General features: G+C 37.9%; 1 protein-coding gene and 1 non-coding gene across 5 annotated transcripts in view; both read right to left on the reverse strand.

The window, feature by feature from the left end:
• Positions 1 to 14,145, reverse strand: part of MIGA1 (mitoguardin 1) — a 76,177-nt gene that overhangs the window by 58,336 nt on the left and 3,696 nt on the right. For all 4 annotated transcript variants that reach the window (XM_020892003.2, XM_020892002.2, XM_070467886.1 and 1 more), the window contains exon 3: positions 4,697 to 4,874. In XM_020892003.2, the coding sequence (XP_020747662.1) occupies positions 4,697 to 4,874 (178 nt within the window). The remainder of the gene's footprint in view (positions 1 to 4,696; positions 4,875 to 14,145) is intronic.
• On the reverse strand, positions 12,668 to 12,770 carry LOC139035330 (U6 spliceosomal RNA). Its single transcript, XR_011488000.1, has one exon. It is a non-coding gene; the product is annotated as a U6 spliceosomal RNA (small nuclear RNA).

The raw sequence follows: 14,145 nt of genomic DNA on the forward strand, positions 1-14,145 counted from the left end.
ACTTACTAGTTATCTGAACTTGAGCAAGTCACTTAACTTTACCATATCTCAATAGGATTATAGTTCTAATTCACAGGATTGTTATAAAGGCTATTTTAAATAGTGAATTACAGTGAATTTACAGCATGTCCACACTGCACCTAAGATCTAATAAAAACCTCAGTAAGTCTGTGTTTGTCGCTGTCATGTCCTACTTTTCGCAACTTCATGAACTGAGGCCTGCCAGGCTCCTCCATCCATGGGATATTCGAGGCAAGAATACTGGAGTGGGTTGCCATTCCCTTCTCCAGAGGTTCTTCCCAACATAGGGATTGAACCTGAAAGGCATCATTATTGTTGTAAAGTTCACAACACTTGGCACGAAACAGTCATTCATTACTTGCTATGCCAACAAATCACAAGCACATACGCTAAATTAACAAATAAAAAATAATGTAAAATGTAAAGAATAAATCCAGTACGCTCAAGAAATTATTTCAATTTACTACTGGATAATATGTACCCTATCTTAAAAAAAAAAACAACACACAGATTTTTTAAAGGTCAGCAATTCTACTTCTAGAACTTTATAAACCTAGGATATAATCAGATAAGTATATGCAAAGCAAGAAAAATAACCTAAAGAATACAACAGGGAACTGGTTAAAAAAGTAAAGCACATCTGTACACTAAACATATATTAAAAAATGATAGCATAGAGATATATCTATTGACATTTAAAGACATTCTTACATAATATTATATATATTTTTTAAGATTTATTGATTGATTTTTGGCTGCTTGGTCTTCATTGCTGTGCACGCGCTTTCTCTAGTTGCGATGCACAGGTTCTCATTGTGGTGGCTTCTCTTAAGGAGAACACAGACTCCTGGGCACACGGGGTCAAATTTACTGAGCTTAGCTGCTGTACATATGTGGAATCTTTCCAGATCAGGGATCAAACCTATGTCCTCTGCATTGGCAGGCAGATTCTTAACCACTGGACTACCGGGGAAGCCCCCATAATATTAAATATGAAAAGGCTACAAGAGGTATGAATTTTACTTAAAATATATAAATCATTTATTTGTATATAATAAAAATTTTATGTCTCAATATATTTAAATGCAAGTATAAATGACTATATATATATGCCAAAATATTATCAGTAGTTATTTCTGGGTAGCAGAATTTCAAGTGATTTTCATTTTTTCTTGCTTGCTTATCTGTACTATCTAAGCTGCCTAAAATGAATCTGTATTAACAGTGAGCTATATATTCAGTTCAGTCAGTTCAGTTGCTGTTATGTGCAGCTCTTTCCGACCCCAGAAACTGCAGCAGGCCAGGATTCCCCATCCATCACCAACTCCCAGAGCTTGCTCAAACTCATGTCCATCGAGCCAGTGACACCATCCAACCATCTCATCCTCTGTCATCCCCTTCTCCTCCCGCCTTCAATCTTTCCCAGAATCAAGGTGTTTTCCAATGAATCAGTTCTTCACATCAGATGGCCAAAGCATTGGAGTTTCAGCTTCATCATCAGTCCTTCCAATGAATATTCAGGACTGCTTTCCTTTAGGATGGACTGGCTGGATCTCCTTGAAGTCCAAAGGACTCTCAAGAGTCTTCTCCAACACCACAGCTCAAGAGCATTAATTCTTTGGGGCTCAGCTTTCTTTATAGTCCAACTCTCACATCCATACATGACTACTGGAAAAACCGTAGGTTTGACTAGATGGACCTTTGTTGGCAAAGTAAAGTCTCTGTTTTTTAATATGCTGTCTAGGTTGGTCATAGCTTTTCATCCAAGAAGCAACTGTCTTTTAATTTCATGGCTGCAGTCACCATCTGCAGTGATTTTGGAGCCCAAAAAGATAAAGTCTGTCACTGTTTCCATTATTTCCCCATCTATTTCCCATGAAGTGATGGGACCAGATGCCATGATCTTAGTTTTCTGAATGTTGAGTTTTCAGCCAACATGTTCACGCTCCTCTTTCATTTTCATCAAGAGGCTCTTTAGTTCTTCCCTTTCTGCCATAAGGGTGGTATAATCTGCATAACTGAGGCTATTGATACTTCTCGCAGCAATCTTGATTCCAGTTTGTGCTTCATCCAGCCTGGCATTTTTCATGATGTACTCTGCATATAAGTTAAATAAGCAGGGTGACAACATACAGCTTTGACTTACTCCTTTCCTGATTTGGAACCAGTCTGTTGTTCCATGTCCAGTTCTAACTGTTGCTTCTTGACCTGCATACAGACTTCTCAGGAGGCAGGTCAGGTGGTCTGGTATTCCCATCTCTTTCAGAATTTTCCACAGTTTGTTGTGATCCACACAGTCAAAGGCTTTGGTGCAGTCAACAAAGCAAAAGTAGATGTTTTTCCAGAACTCTCTTGCTTTTTCGATGATCCAGTGGATGTTGGCAATTTGATCTCTGCTTTCTCTGCCTTTTCTAAATCCAGCTTGAACATCTGGAAGTTCACAGTTCACATACTGTTGAAGCCTGGCGTGGAGAATTTTGAGCATTACTTTGTTAGTCTGTGAGATAAGTGCAATTGTGCAGTAGTTTGAGTATTCTTTAGCATTGCCTTTCTTTGGGATTGGAGTGAAAACTGACCTTTTCCAGTCCTGTGACCACTGCTGAGTTTTCCAAATTTGCTGGCATATTGAGTGTAGCACTTATGCAGCATCATCTTTTAGGATCTCAAATAGCTCAACTGGAATTCCATCACCTCCACTAAGTTTTTTCACAGTGATACTTCCGAAGGCCCACTTGACTTCGCATTCCAAGATGTCTGGCTCTAGGTGAGTGATCACACCATTGTGGTTATCTGGGTCATGAAGGTCTTTTTTGTATAGTTCTGTGTATCCTTGCCACCTCTTCCTATATCTTTTGCTTCTGTTGGGTCCATACCATTTTTGTCCTTTATTGTGCCAATCTTTGCATGATGTTTCCTTGGTATCTCTAATTCTCTTAAGGAGATCTCTAGTCTTTCCCATTCTTTTGTTTTCCTCTGTTTCTTTGCCGTGATCACTGAAGAAGGCTTTCTTATCTCTCCTTGCTGTTCTTTGGAACTCTGCATTCAAATGGGTGTATCTTTCCTTTTCTCCTTTGCCTTTAGTTTCTCTTCTTTTCCAGCTATTTGTAAGGCCTCCTCAGACAGCCATTTTGCCTTTTTGCACTTCTTTTTCTTGGGGATGGTCTTGATCACTGCCTCTTATACAATGTCATGAACCTCCATCCATATTTCTTCAGGCACTCTGTCTGTCAGATCTAATGCCTTGAATCTATTTGTCACTTCCACTGTAGAATCATAAGGGATTTGATTTAGGTCATCCTTGAATGTCTAGTGGTTTTCCCTACTTTCTTCAATTTAAGTCTTAATTTGGCAATAAGGAGTTCATGATCTGAGCCACAGTCAGCTCCCAGTCTTGTTTTTGCTGACTGTATAGAGCTTCTCCATCTTTGGCTGCAAAGAATATAATCAATCTGATTTTGGTATTAATCATCTGGTGATGTCCATGTGTAGAGTCTTCTCTTGTGTTGTTGGAAGAGGGTGTTTGCTATAACCAGTGTGTTCTCTTGGCAAAACTTTGTTAACTTGTGCTTCCTTTTGTACTCCAAGGCCAAATTCGCCTGTTACTCCACGTATTTCTTGACTTCCTACTTTTGCATTCCAGTCCCCTATAATGAAAAGGACATTTTTTTTGAGTTCTAGCAAGTCTTGTAAGTCTTCATAGAACTGTTCAACTTCAGCTTCTCAGCATTACTGGCTCAGGCACAGACTTGGATTGCTGTGATACTGAATGGTTTGCCTTGGAAACGAACAGAGATCATTCTGTCGTTTTTGAGATTGCTTCCAAGTACTGCATTTCAGACTCTCTTGTTGACTATGATGGCTACTCCATTTCTTTTAAGGGATTCTTGTCCACAGTAGTAGATATAATGGTCATCTGAGTTAAATTCACCCATTTCAGTCCATTTTAGTTCACTGATTCCTAAACTATCAGTGTTCAGTCTTGCCATCTCCTGTTTGAGCACTTCCAATTTGCCTTGATTCATGGACCTAACATTCGAGGTTCCTATGCAATATTGCATCAGACTTTACTTCCATCACCAGTCACATCCACATGTGGGTGTTGTTTTTGCTTTGGCTCCATCTCTTCATTCTTTCTGGAGTTATTTCTCCACTGATCTCCAGTAGCATATTAGGCACCTACTGACCTGGGAGTTCATCTTTCAGTGTCCTATCCTTTTGCCTTTTCATACTGTTCGTGGGATTCTCAAGGCAAGAATACAGAAGTGGTTTGCCATTCCCTTCTCCAGTGGACCACGTTTTGTCAGAAGTCTCTACCATGACTCATCTATCTTGGGTGGCCCTACACAGCATGGCTCATAGTTTCATTGAGTTAGACAAGGCTGTGGTCCATGTATCAGTTTGGTTAGTTTTCTGTGATTGTGGATTTCATTCTGTCTGCCCTCTGATGGAGAAGGATAGAGGCTTACAGAAGCTTCCTGATGGAAGAGACTGACTGAGGGGGAAACTGGGTAAACTGAAACTGACTGGGGGCAAATTGTTCTGATGGGCAGGGCCATGCTCTGTTATATATTAAGCAAGGGAATTTTGGAAATTAAAACACTGAAATTACTGCACTCCAGTAATGACGTACATATAAAATTTCCTTTGTAGACTTAATTCAGCTATTTCTACATACCTTTGTCTGATGCTGCTCTTTTAGTGTATTCAAGTATGAGGTGCTCTGGTTCCCATGGTAACATCTTTCCTTTCTTTTTTCCACGTCTTCTTTTAAAGTGATGGGCCAGAAAAATTACAGATACAGCACTCACTGCAGTTACCATGAATAACTTTTTAGCTACTGGCGAAAATTTGATCTAGAAAAGATGCAGTCAGAGTGGAAAAAAAAGTATTTTAGTTGCTTGCTTAAAACCTACAAAAAGACTAAAATTATTCTGAAGCTAATATAGTTCTAAATACTGCCAAGATAACATTATTTCACTCTTTCAGTGACAGCTAGCCCAAATGAATTTCAAAAACATACTAAACAAATGTAGTAATTTATCAGCCACTACTCTAAAGTTCTCAGCTAAACAATAAAAATCAAAAAGTCATCAGGAGCACAAAATAATTCAATTCCATTAATATCTGTTAAATAACTAATGATTAATTCATGCAACTCAATCTTCTATCTGAATAACAGCAAGATTTTTAATTGCAGGAATGATTTAATCAGACTTTTAAAATGAACCAATTTTTTTCTATTTATTTTTAACCGGAGGATAATTGCCTGACAACATTGGTTTGATTTCTAGCATACATCAACATGAATTAGCCACAGGTATACATATGTCCCCTCCCTCTTGAACGTCCCTCCCACCTCCCACCTCCCACCCTTTCCTACCCCTCTAGGTTGTTACAGAGCCCCCATTTCATCCCAAGTCACAGAGCACATTTCCATTGGCCATCTTAAAATGAACTGTTTTTTTTTTCAAACTATCTGGAAATCTGGGAAAACATAAATTAACTCAATTTATAAGTATCATTTGTTGTTGTTGTCCAAATGCTCAGTCGTATCTGACTCTGAGACCCCATGGACTGCAATCCCCCAGGATCCTCTGTCCATGGGATTTCCCAGGCAAGAATACTGAAGTCAGTTGCTATTTCCTACTCAAGAGGACCTTCCCGACCCAGGAATTGAGCCCACATCTCCTGCATTGGCAGGCAGACTGTTTACCACTGAGCCACCAGTCATCTGAATAAGCCTTTTTATTCATGAATTAATCAACAAACAGTTACTCAGCATTTTACAATATACCAGGATTGCGTTATGAAAATGAAAATGAGAATCTTGGTATAATTCTATTCAGCATGTATGTATCAGCCAATGCCTCTCTTGGCTTGGCCACCCCTCCCTTCAGGTGCTCCTTCTGTTCTTTCTTCAATAAACTTGCTTTTGCCACAAAAAACAAATAAGTATGTATCAAATGTCTTCCATTGATCAAGAAGCACCAGAGGATACAGATCTTGCTTACCTCAAGCAGTGTGCTAAGAGTAGAGACAGATATACAAATAATGTATTACAGATAACTACAGTATAATGTGATAAATACAGTAATGTTAAGTATGAACTAACACTAACATAAGAGCAAGAGGTAATTATCTTTTTCTTGGAGGACAACCACTATTAATCACCTAAAAAAAAAAAGCTCCATTTTTTTTTTGTATACCAGAAATGATTTACTTCCACTTGTCATTAGAATTTGGCCTCAAGAACTATGATCTAACAAAAAATTTAAAACTATTCTTACTCTACTTTTCTTCCAAATCCACTTCAATCTTCCAAAACTATCATAAAAAATCAGAACATTCCAGTGCTGTCCCAGGCTTTTTTCCCTTTACAAGCTGTAAGAATTATTCTCTTCAGTAATGTCTTCACTACAGGTACTGCCAAATTTTTTATTCTTTCCATCTCTGTTTTTCCCTCTGGAACCATAGCTCCAGTGTTCATGGCAACCAAATGGATTTGGGGGAAAAAGAGAAAACAGTTCCTGGAATTTGGATGCTAAACATCCAATAAAATAAATTCTAAAAATAGCACTGTCATTAAGAACAGCTTACTTCTCATTGTACTTTATAACCTGCCAAGATCTTGTTATTCCGCCCTCCAAAAAAATACTTCTTAGATCAAATTTTAATATTTATGGCATAAGCAAATGTAAGATAAGAAAATTAGGACCTCTACTAAAGAAAATAATCTACCGGGAGTTCCCTGGTGGCCTAGTGGTTAGGATTCAGCACTTTCACACTGTGGCCACGGTTCAATCCCATAAACTATGAGATCCCATAAGCTGTCTGGTGTGGTCAAAAGAAAAAAAAAAATCTATTAACACAGGCCCAGCCACAGCTAAGTGGTTATGTTCTGCTATATCCTAGGGCACTGAAATTAGAGAACTATTAGGAGACATAAATACAATATTAAAACTATTGTCAGAAATATAACATGCTTCATTAATAAGAATTCAAATATAAATCAATTCACTTTTAAGATCCAAGTTCTGTTTACATGTTACTATTTTTGCATAAAAGATCCATTACAACTTATAGTCTTAATCTTATGAAAAAAGAAACCTTTCCATGAAGAAAACATGGTAAATTTCCCATGAAAAGTTTTTTATCAGAAGTAATCTAGATGACACAAGGTCTGAAAGTTTCTACTATTACTCCTGGTACCATTTATCCTGTTACTTTTTTCCCCCCACAGGAAAGTCAATTACTTCCTATATCATCACCCAGAAAACTGCAATTACAGCATCTCACAACCGTAAACTCTTGAAGGGTTTTTTGAGGTGATATAGGCCATTTCCTTAACTTCAGAGAAAATGAAAACCTAATACTGTCCTATTCATTCAACATGAACTGAGCACCAACTTATAGGCCAAACACTGAGAATAACAAGTTCCTTGTGCTCAGATTCCACAATCCTCCCCACTCCATAACCTGATGCCATTGTTTCATGTTCTTGTCAATCTCCCCCCCTTATCTAATGTTCTCAGGAGAGAACAGTCAGTCACTCACAAGTTTCCTGCTCCAATAACCTATTTCCTGCTACTCAGCATACATTTCTAACTAGAACTAAATTGATCTATTTCTCTAACACAGTACCTTACACACCGTTTTACTGTCGTGGGGTAGGGGGGCACAAGGGCAGCTCTAAGAGCCTGATGAAGTTCTAAGCTCAATAAGGGCAGAATTTACTACTTTATATCAACTGAAACAGAGAAGATATTCAATGAACATAGTTTGAATGAATCTCTCTGATAACTGGAACACACCACATGTCACATACTAACTGTGACCTTTGGACAAGACAGAATGCCATCTTCTTCAAAGAGTTGCTGAAAGTAATATCTGACACATAGCATGCATTCCAAAAATGTGTGCTTGTTAATTAAAAAATTTTAAACAAACACCTTATTTTGAAATTATTTTAGAATTTACAGAGAAGTTGCAAAGACAGCAGAGAGAGTTCTGTTTTTCTCTGACAGTAACATCTTTACATAACCATAGTGTTCTTGTCAAAACTGAGAAATTAATGTTAGGACAGTAATATCTAAGCCACAGAATTTATTCTAATTTAACCACTTTTTCCACTAATGTTCTTTTTTCTATTCTAGGGCCAATTCAAGATACCACATTCATTACATTTAGACAGATTTTTTATTAATATTTTTAAGTGATGAGCTAATTTTAAGACTCTTCTGATTAACACTCTGAATTTGGAGAACCAACTAAACTACTTATCACTTCACTTTGTGGTTTCCAACTGAAAAAAGTCTGCTTGTATTAGTATGATACACAGTAATAGACCAAAGAAATTCTTAAAAAGACCACAGAAGCAAAAGACAAGTCATTTATTTAGAGTATGTATTTATCAAACGAAAGAAAAAAATACTTGGAAAATATATCATTCCTTAAATACACAAGAAAATAAAACAGGAGCTAACATTTATTGAGGTGTTCACTCATCTTTTCTGTATGCCAGACAACATGCTTTTCATTCCTTTTCCTGGATGATACAAATTGGCTTTAAAAAAGGTTAAGAAACTTGCCAAAGATCACACAATTCCATAGCAGTGGGATGTGAATCAAAACATATCACAGAAGATGTGTTTAAATCCATGCACGCTATGTACCATGTGCTAAAATTACTTCAGTTGCACTGACGACGTACCTTAGTATGCAATTAACTATATAACTGAATGGCATCCAAAATGGATTGTCAATTTTGGGAGGCTGAACTAATGAACAAAAACGTTCATACATGTCTTTTTCCATAAAACATCAATGTAATTCTAAAGCTATAGAACTGTCTACACAAGAACTCTGCGTTTTTCCTTGGTCTTTACTTGATCCTTTGATGCTCTTCAAACCATAGTCTGCTCTCTTAGTACAGGGCCAACATACTCTTTTGGTAAAGGCCAGATAGTAATTATCTTAGGCTTGGGGAACATACGGGTCTCTACTGCAACCACTTAACTCTGCGCTTGCAGCACAAAAACAGTTACAGGTAATATATTAACAAATGAGCATAGCTGTATTCCAACAAGACTTTACTTGTAAAAACAGGTGGTGGCCTTGATTTGGCCCATAGGCTGTAGGCTGCTTACCCACCTTGGTGCATTTCATAACATGGAATGAGTTTTGGATACCCAATACTATGACTGAAAGTAAAGGATGTATCCTTAATTTATCTGCAATGATTCTTTGTATTATTTTAAAAAATATTCCATGGAATAATGTGGACAATAGTCCTGGCCTCAGAAAATTATTCCTATGATTGAAACGCAGGTTGTATAGTAGAATTAGTTTGGATAAAACATATAAAAATAACTGGCAAAAATCCCAAAGCTTTGAGGAGTGCAAAACAAAACTGTCCTTATGGGAGAAAATTTGAAAATTTTCAATTTCAAATTTTGAAAAGCGATATCTATCAAAATTTAAGTACATTTACTCAACCCAAAAATACAAAGCCTAAAAATTAATCATTTATCTGTACTGTGTGAATTAATGTATATCAAGCTTATTCATTATAGCACTGTGCTAGAATCAACATTACCAGGAGAAATAACAACCTCAGATATGCAGAAGACACCACCCCTATTGCAGAAAGCAAAGAACTAAAGAGTCTCTTGATGAAAGTGAAAGGAGATTGAAAAAGCTGCCTTAAAACTCATCATTCAGAAAACTAAGATCATGGCATCCAGTCCCACTGCTTCATGGAAAACAGATGAGGAAACAATGGAAACAGAGACACTTTATTTTGGGGGCTCCAAAATCACTGCAGATGGTGACTGCAGCCATGAAATTAAAAGACGCTTGCTCCTTGGAAGAAAAGCTATGACCAACCTAGACAGCATATTAAAAAACATTGACTTTACTTTGCCAACAAAGGTCTATCTAGTCAAGGCTATGGTTTTTCCAGTAGTCATGTATGGATGTGAGAACTGGACTATAAAGAAAGCTGAGCACTGAAGAACTGATGCGTTTGAACTGTGGAATTGGAGAAGACTCTTGAGAGTCCCTTGGACTACAAGGAGATCCAACCAGCCCATCCTAAAGGAGATCAGTCCTGGGTATTCATTGGAAGGACTGATGTTGAAGCTGAAACTCCAATACTTTGGCTACCTGATGCCAAGAGCTGACTCATTTGAAAAGACCCTGATGCTGAGAAAGATTGAGGGCAGGAGGAGAAGGGGAAGATGGAGGATGAGATGGTTGGATGGCATCACTGACTCAACGGACATGGGTTTGGGTGAAGTCCGGGAGTTGGTGATGGACAGGGAGGCCTGGCATGCTGCGGTTCATGGGGTGGCAGAGAGTCGGACACGACTGAGCGACTGAACTGAAGATGTGATGGCTGGATTGCATCTCCAACTCAATGTACATGAGTCTGAGCAAACTCCAGGAGATGGTGAAGGACAGGGAAGCCCAGCATGCTGCAGTTCATAGGGCTGCAAAGAGTCAGACACAACTTAGTGACTGAACAACAATTGTTTGTAATGAACAAGATCAGAAAGAACCCAAATATCCATATATAAAAACATCATGCAGCTATAGGTATAAAAAAATCTACATATATTAATATGGAAAAATCTCCAAGAGATTTTTTAAGCACCAAAAAAAGCAAGAATATTAAGTAGCATGCTACCTTCTGTTAGAAAGAAGAGAAAATTAGAACATATAATTGTTTTTGCTGGTATCTAATGTGGATAGGGACTGAGATAAAACATTTCCATGTATGAAGGTGTGTATGTACATATATGTAGTTTTGATTTTTGAACCACATAGATGTTGTTCAGTCAATGACTCTTTTGCAACCACATGGACTGTAGCCTACCAGGCTCCTGTGTCCATGGGATTTCCCAGACAAGAATACTGGAGTGCCTGCCATTTCCTCCCCCAAGCAATCTTCCCGACCCCTCTGGGGTCAAACCCCCTTCTCCTGCATCAGCAGGCAGATTCTTTACCACTGAGCCACCAGGGAAGCCTCCAACTATTCAAATAATACATTTTAAAGAATAACATTAGTTTAGGCTCACTGTAAGGATTAAAGAATTTACAAATGTATACAATATAAAATCTCTAAGACAGTGCTTTACACAAAGTGGGTGCTGCTATGTCCTGTTGCTGGTCTTTTTAAATGTCATCCAAATGGTGCAGTAACACAAACAAATAAAAGAATAAATATGAAACACTTAAGACTTAATATTTTCAGCTCTAGGAATAAAAAATAAATAAAAATATAAAAATTGGACAAATATATATATATATACATATATACACACATATATATACATAATGAACTGTTGAAACAACCCAAAAACTCAAAAATAGGGAAATATTCAATAAACTATAGCATGCCTATATTTATAAAGCATTTTTAAGGACAGAGAAAATGCTCAAAATATACAACTTTATAATCTCAAATGTAATCTCGAAGGGGACAAAGCAGTGGGGGTGGGGAGTGAGGGACTGGGGAGCAGAGAGATGTATGCAGAAATAAAAGACCTAAGTAAAGTACAGCAGTAAACTTTTATAGAGGGGTTGTTGGCAATTTTATTTTCTCTTTAATTCTTTTTTGTATTTTCCAAATTTTCTTTTAATCATGTAATCCTAAAAAGGAAAAGAAAGAAAGAAAAAGAAAGAAAATAGGTTTTTGGATCAAAGAAAAGCAAGTTCAAATCCCATATAATATACACAATTTTAGACAAGTTAAGTAAGCTATTAAAAAGCCACCAGAACTATAAATTGAAGATGATACAGAAATTCGAGGAATCTTTTAAGGATTAGAGACATTATATGTAAAAAAGACCTAGCTAATATCTTAAACACAGTGAACACTAAGTACTATTATTCTCATACATTATATCTGTGCAACATCTTCTCCTATATAAAATTATATTAAGGGACTTCCCCAGCGGTCCAGTGGTTAAAAACTCTGAGCTTCCACTGCTGGGGAAGTGGACCAGGGGATCCCTGGTCATGGAACTAACTATTCGATCCCACATGCCACATGATGTGGCCAAAAAAAGAGAGAGAAATAAAATCATACTGTATTTTATCATTCTAAGACACTATTCATTTTAAGATGTAAGCAAGTTTTAGAAATGTTGAAATGTGAAAAATGATCATCTTAGATTTGATGAAATTCATTGTAAGTTTAGTGAAATAAATGCCACTTTCCATATGTTTTTTTTTAATTTATTTATTGTAATTGGAAGCTAATTACTTTACAATATTGTAGTGGTTTTTGTCATACATTGGCATGAATCAGCCATGGGTGTACATGTGTTCCCCATCCTGAACCCCCCTCCCACCTCCCTCCCCATCCCATTCGTCTGGGTCTTCCCAGTGCACCAGCCCTGAGCACTTGTCTCATGCATCCAACCTAGACTGGCGATCTGTTTCACATATGATAATATACATGTTTTCAATGCTATTCTCTCAAATCATCCCACCCTTGCCTTCTCCCACAGAGTCTGAAAGACTGTTCTTTACATCTGTGTCTCTTCTGCTGTCTCGCATATAGGGTCATCATTACCATCTTTCTGAATTCCATATATGTGTGTTAGTATACTGTATTGGTGTTTTTTTTTCTTTCTAACTTAAAAATATGGAACGCTTCACAAATTTGTGTCATCCTTGCACAAGGGCCATAGCTAATCTCTGTATCGCTCCAATTTTAGTATATGTGCTGCCAAGGCAAGCACTCCATACGTATCTTTTTATTTACTACGTGTGTGTGCTAAGTTGCTTCAGTCATGTCCAACTCTTTGCGACCCCATGGACTGTAGCCTTCCAGGCTCCTCTGCCCATGGGATTCTCCAGGCAAGAGTACTGGAGTGGGTTGCCATGCCCTGTTCCAGGGGATCTTCCTGACCCAGGGATTGAACCTATCTCTCCTGTAGCTCCTGCACTGCAGGCAGATTCTTTACCTCTGAGCCACCAGGGAAGTCTTTACTTATTTACTACAATGGAGTGCAAACTGCACTGGAAGCAGGTATTAAAAATAAAAGGATTGAGAATTTCTTGGCAGTCCAGTAGTTAGGACTCAGCACTTTCACTGTCAGGGCCTGGGTTCAATCCTTGATCGGGAAACTAGAATCCTGCAGGCTGTGTGGCCTGGCCCAAAGGGGGGGAAAAAAAAAAAAAGGACCGTTACTATATGAAATACACAAACGGAGAATAAGCACATGAAAAGATGCTCAACGTGACTAATTAGGGAAAAGCAAATCAAAACCACAATAAGAAATTGGAATCTTTGTGCAGTGCTGATAGAAATAAAAAATGATGCAGCCACTATGGTTAACAGTACAGCAATTCCTCAAAAAATTAAAAATAGAATTACCATATGATCCAGAAACCTCACTTCTGGGTATGTGTCTCAAAGAACTGAAAGCAGTTATTTGTACAGTCATGTTCACAAAAATATTAGTCACAAAAATCACAAGGCAGAAGCAACCCAAGTATCCAGCAATGAATGATTAAACAAAATCTGGTATATACATAAAATCAAATGTTTTCAACTTGGGAGAAAAAGAGGAAATTCTGACACACACTACAATATGGAAAAATCTTGAAAACATTGCGCTAATTGAAAACAAGCCAGTCACAAAAAGACAAATACTACATAGCTCCATTTACGAAGTACCTGGTGGTGGTTGTCGTGGTTTAGTCACTAAGTCATGTCTGACTCTTGTGACCCCATGGACTGCAGCCCACCAGGCTCCTCTGTCCAAGGGGTTTCCCAGGCAAGAATACTGGAGTGGATTTCTATTTCCTTCTCCAGGGGATCTTCCCAACCCAGGGATCGAACCCAGGTCTCCTGCATTGCAGACGGTTTCCTGCATTGCAGGCAGATTCTTTACCAACTGAGTTACCATGGAAGCCCTATGAGGTATCTAGAGTAGTCACATTCATAGAGACAGAACATACAATGAAGGTTGCAAGTAGCTGGTGGGAGGAAAAATAAAAATTGCTGCTTAGTGGCACTAGAGTTCCAGTTTCACAAGATGAAAAGAGTTCTCAAGATTGCTTGCATAATAGTATAAATGCACCTAATGCTACTGAACTGCACATTTAAAA

The sequence above is a fragment of the Odocoileus virginianus genome, chromosome 5 (genome assembly GCF_023699985.2).
Source record: "Odocoileus virginianus isolate 20LAN1187 ecotype Illinois chromosome 5, Ovbor_1.2, whole genome shotgun sequence".
NCBI lineage: Eukaryota > Metazoa > Chordata > Mammalia > Artiodactyla > Cervidae > Odocoileus > Odocoileus virginianus.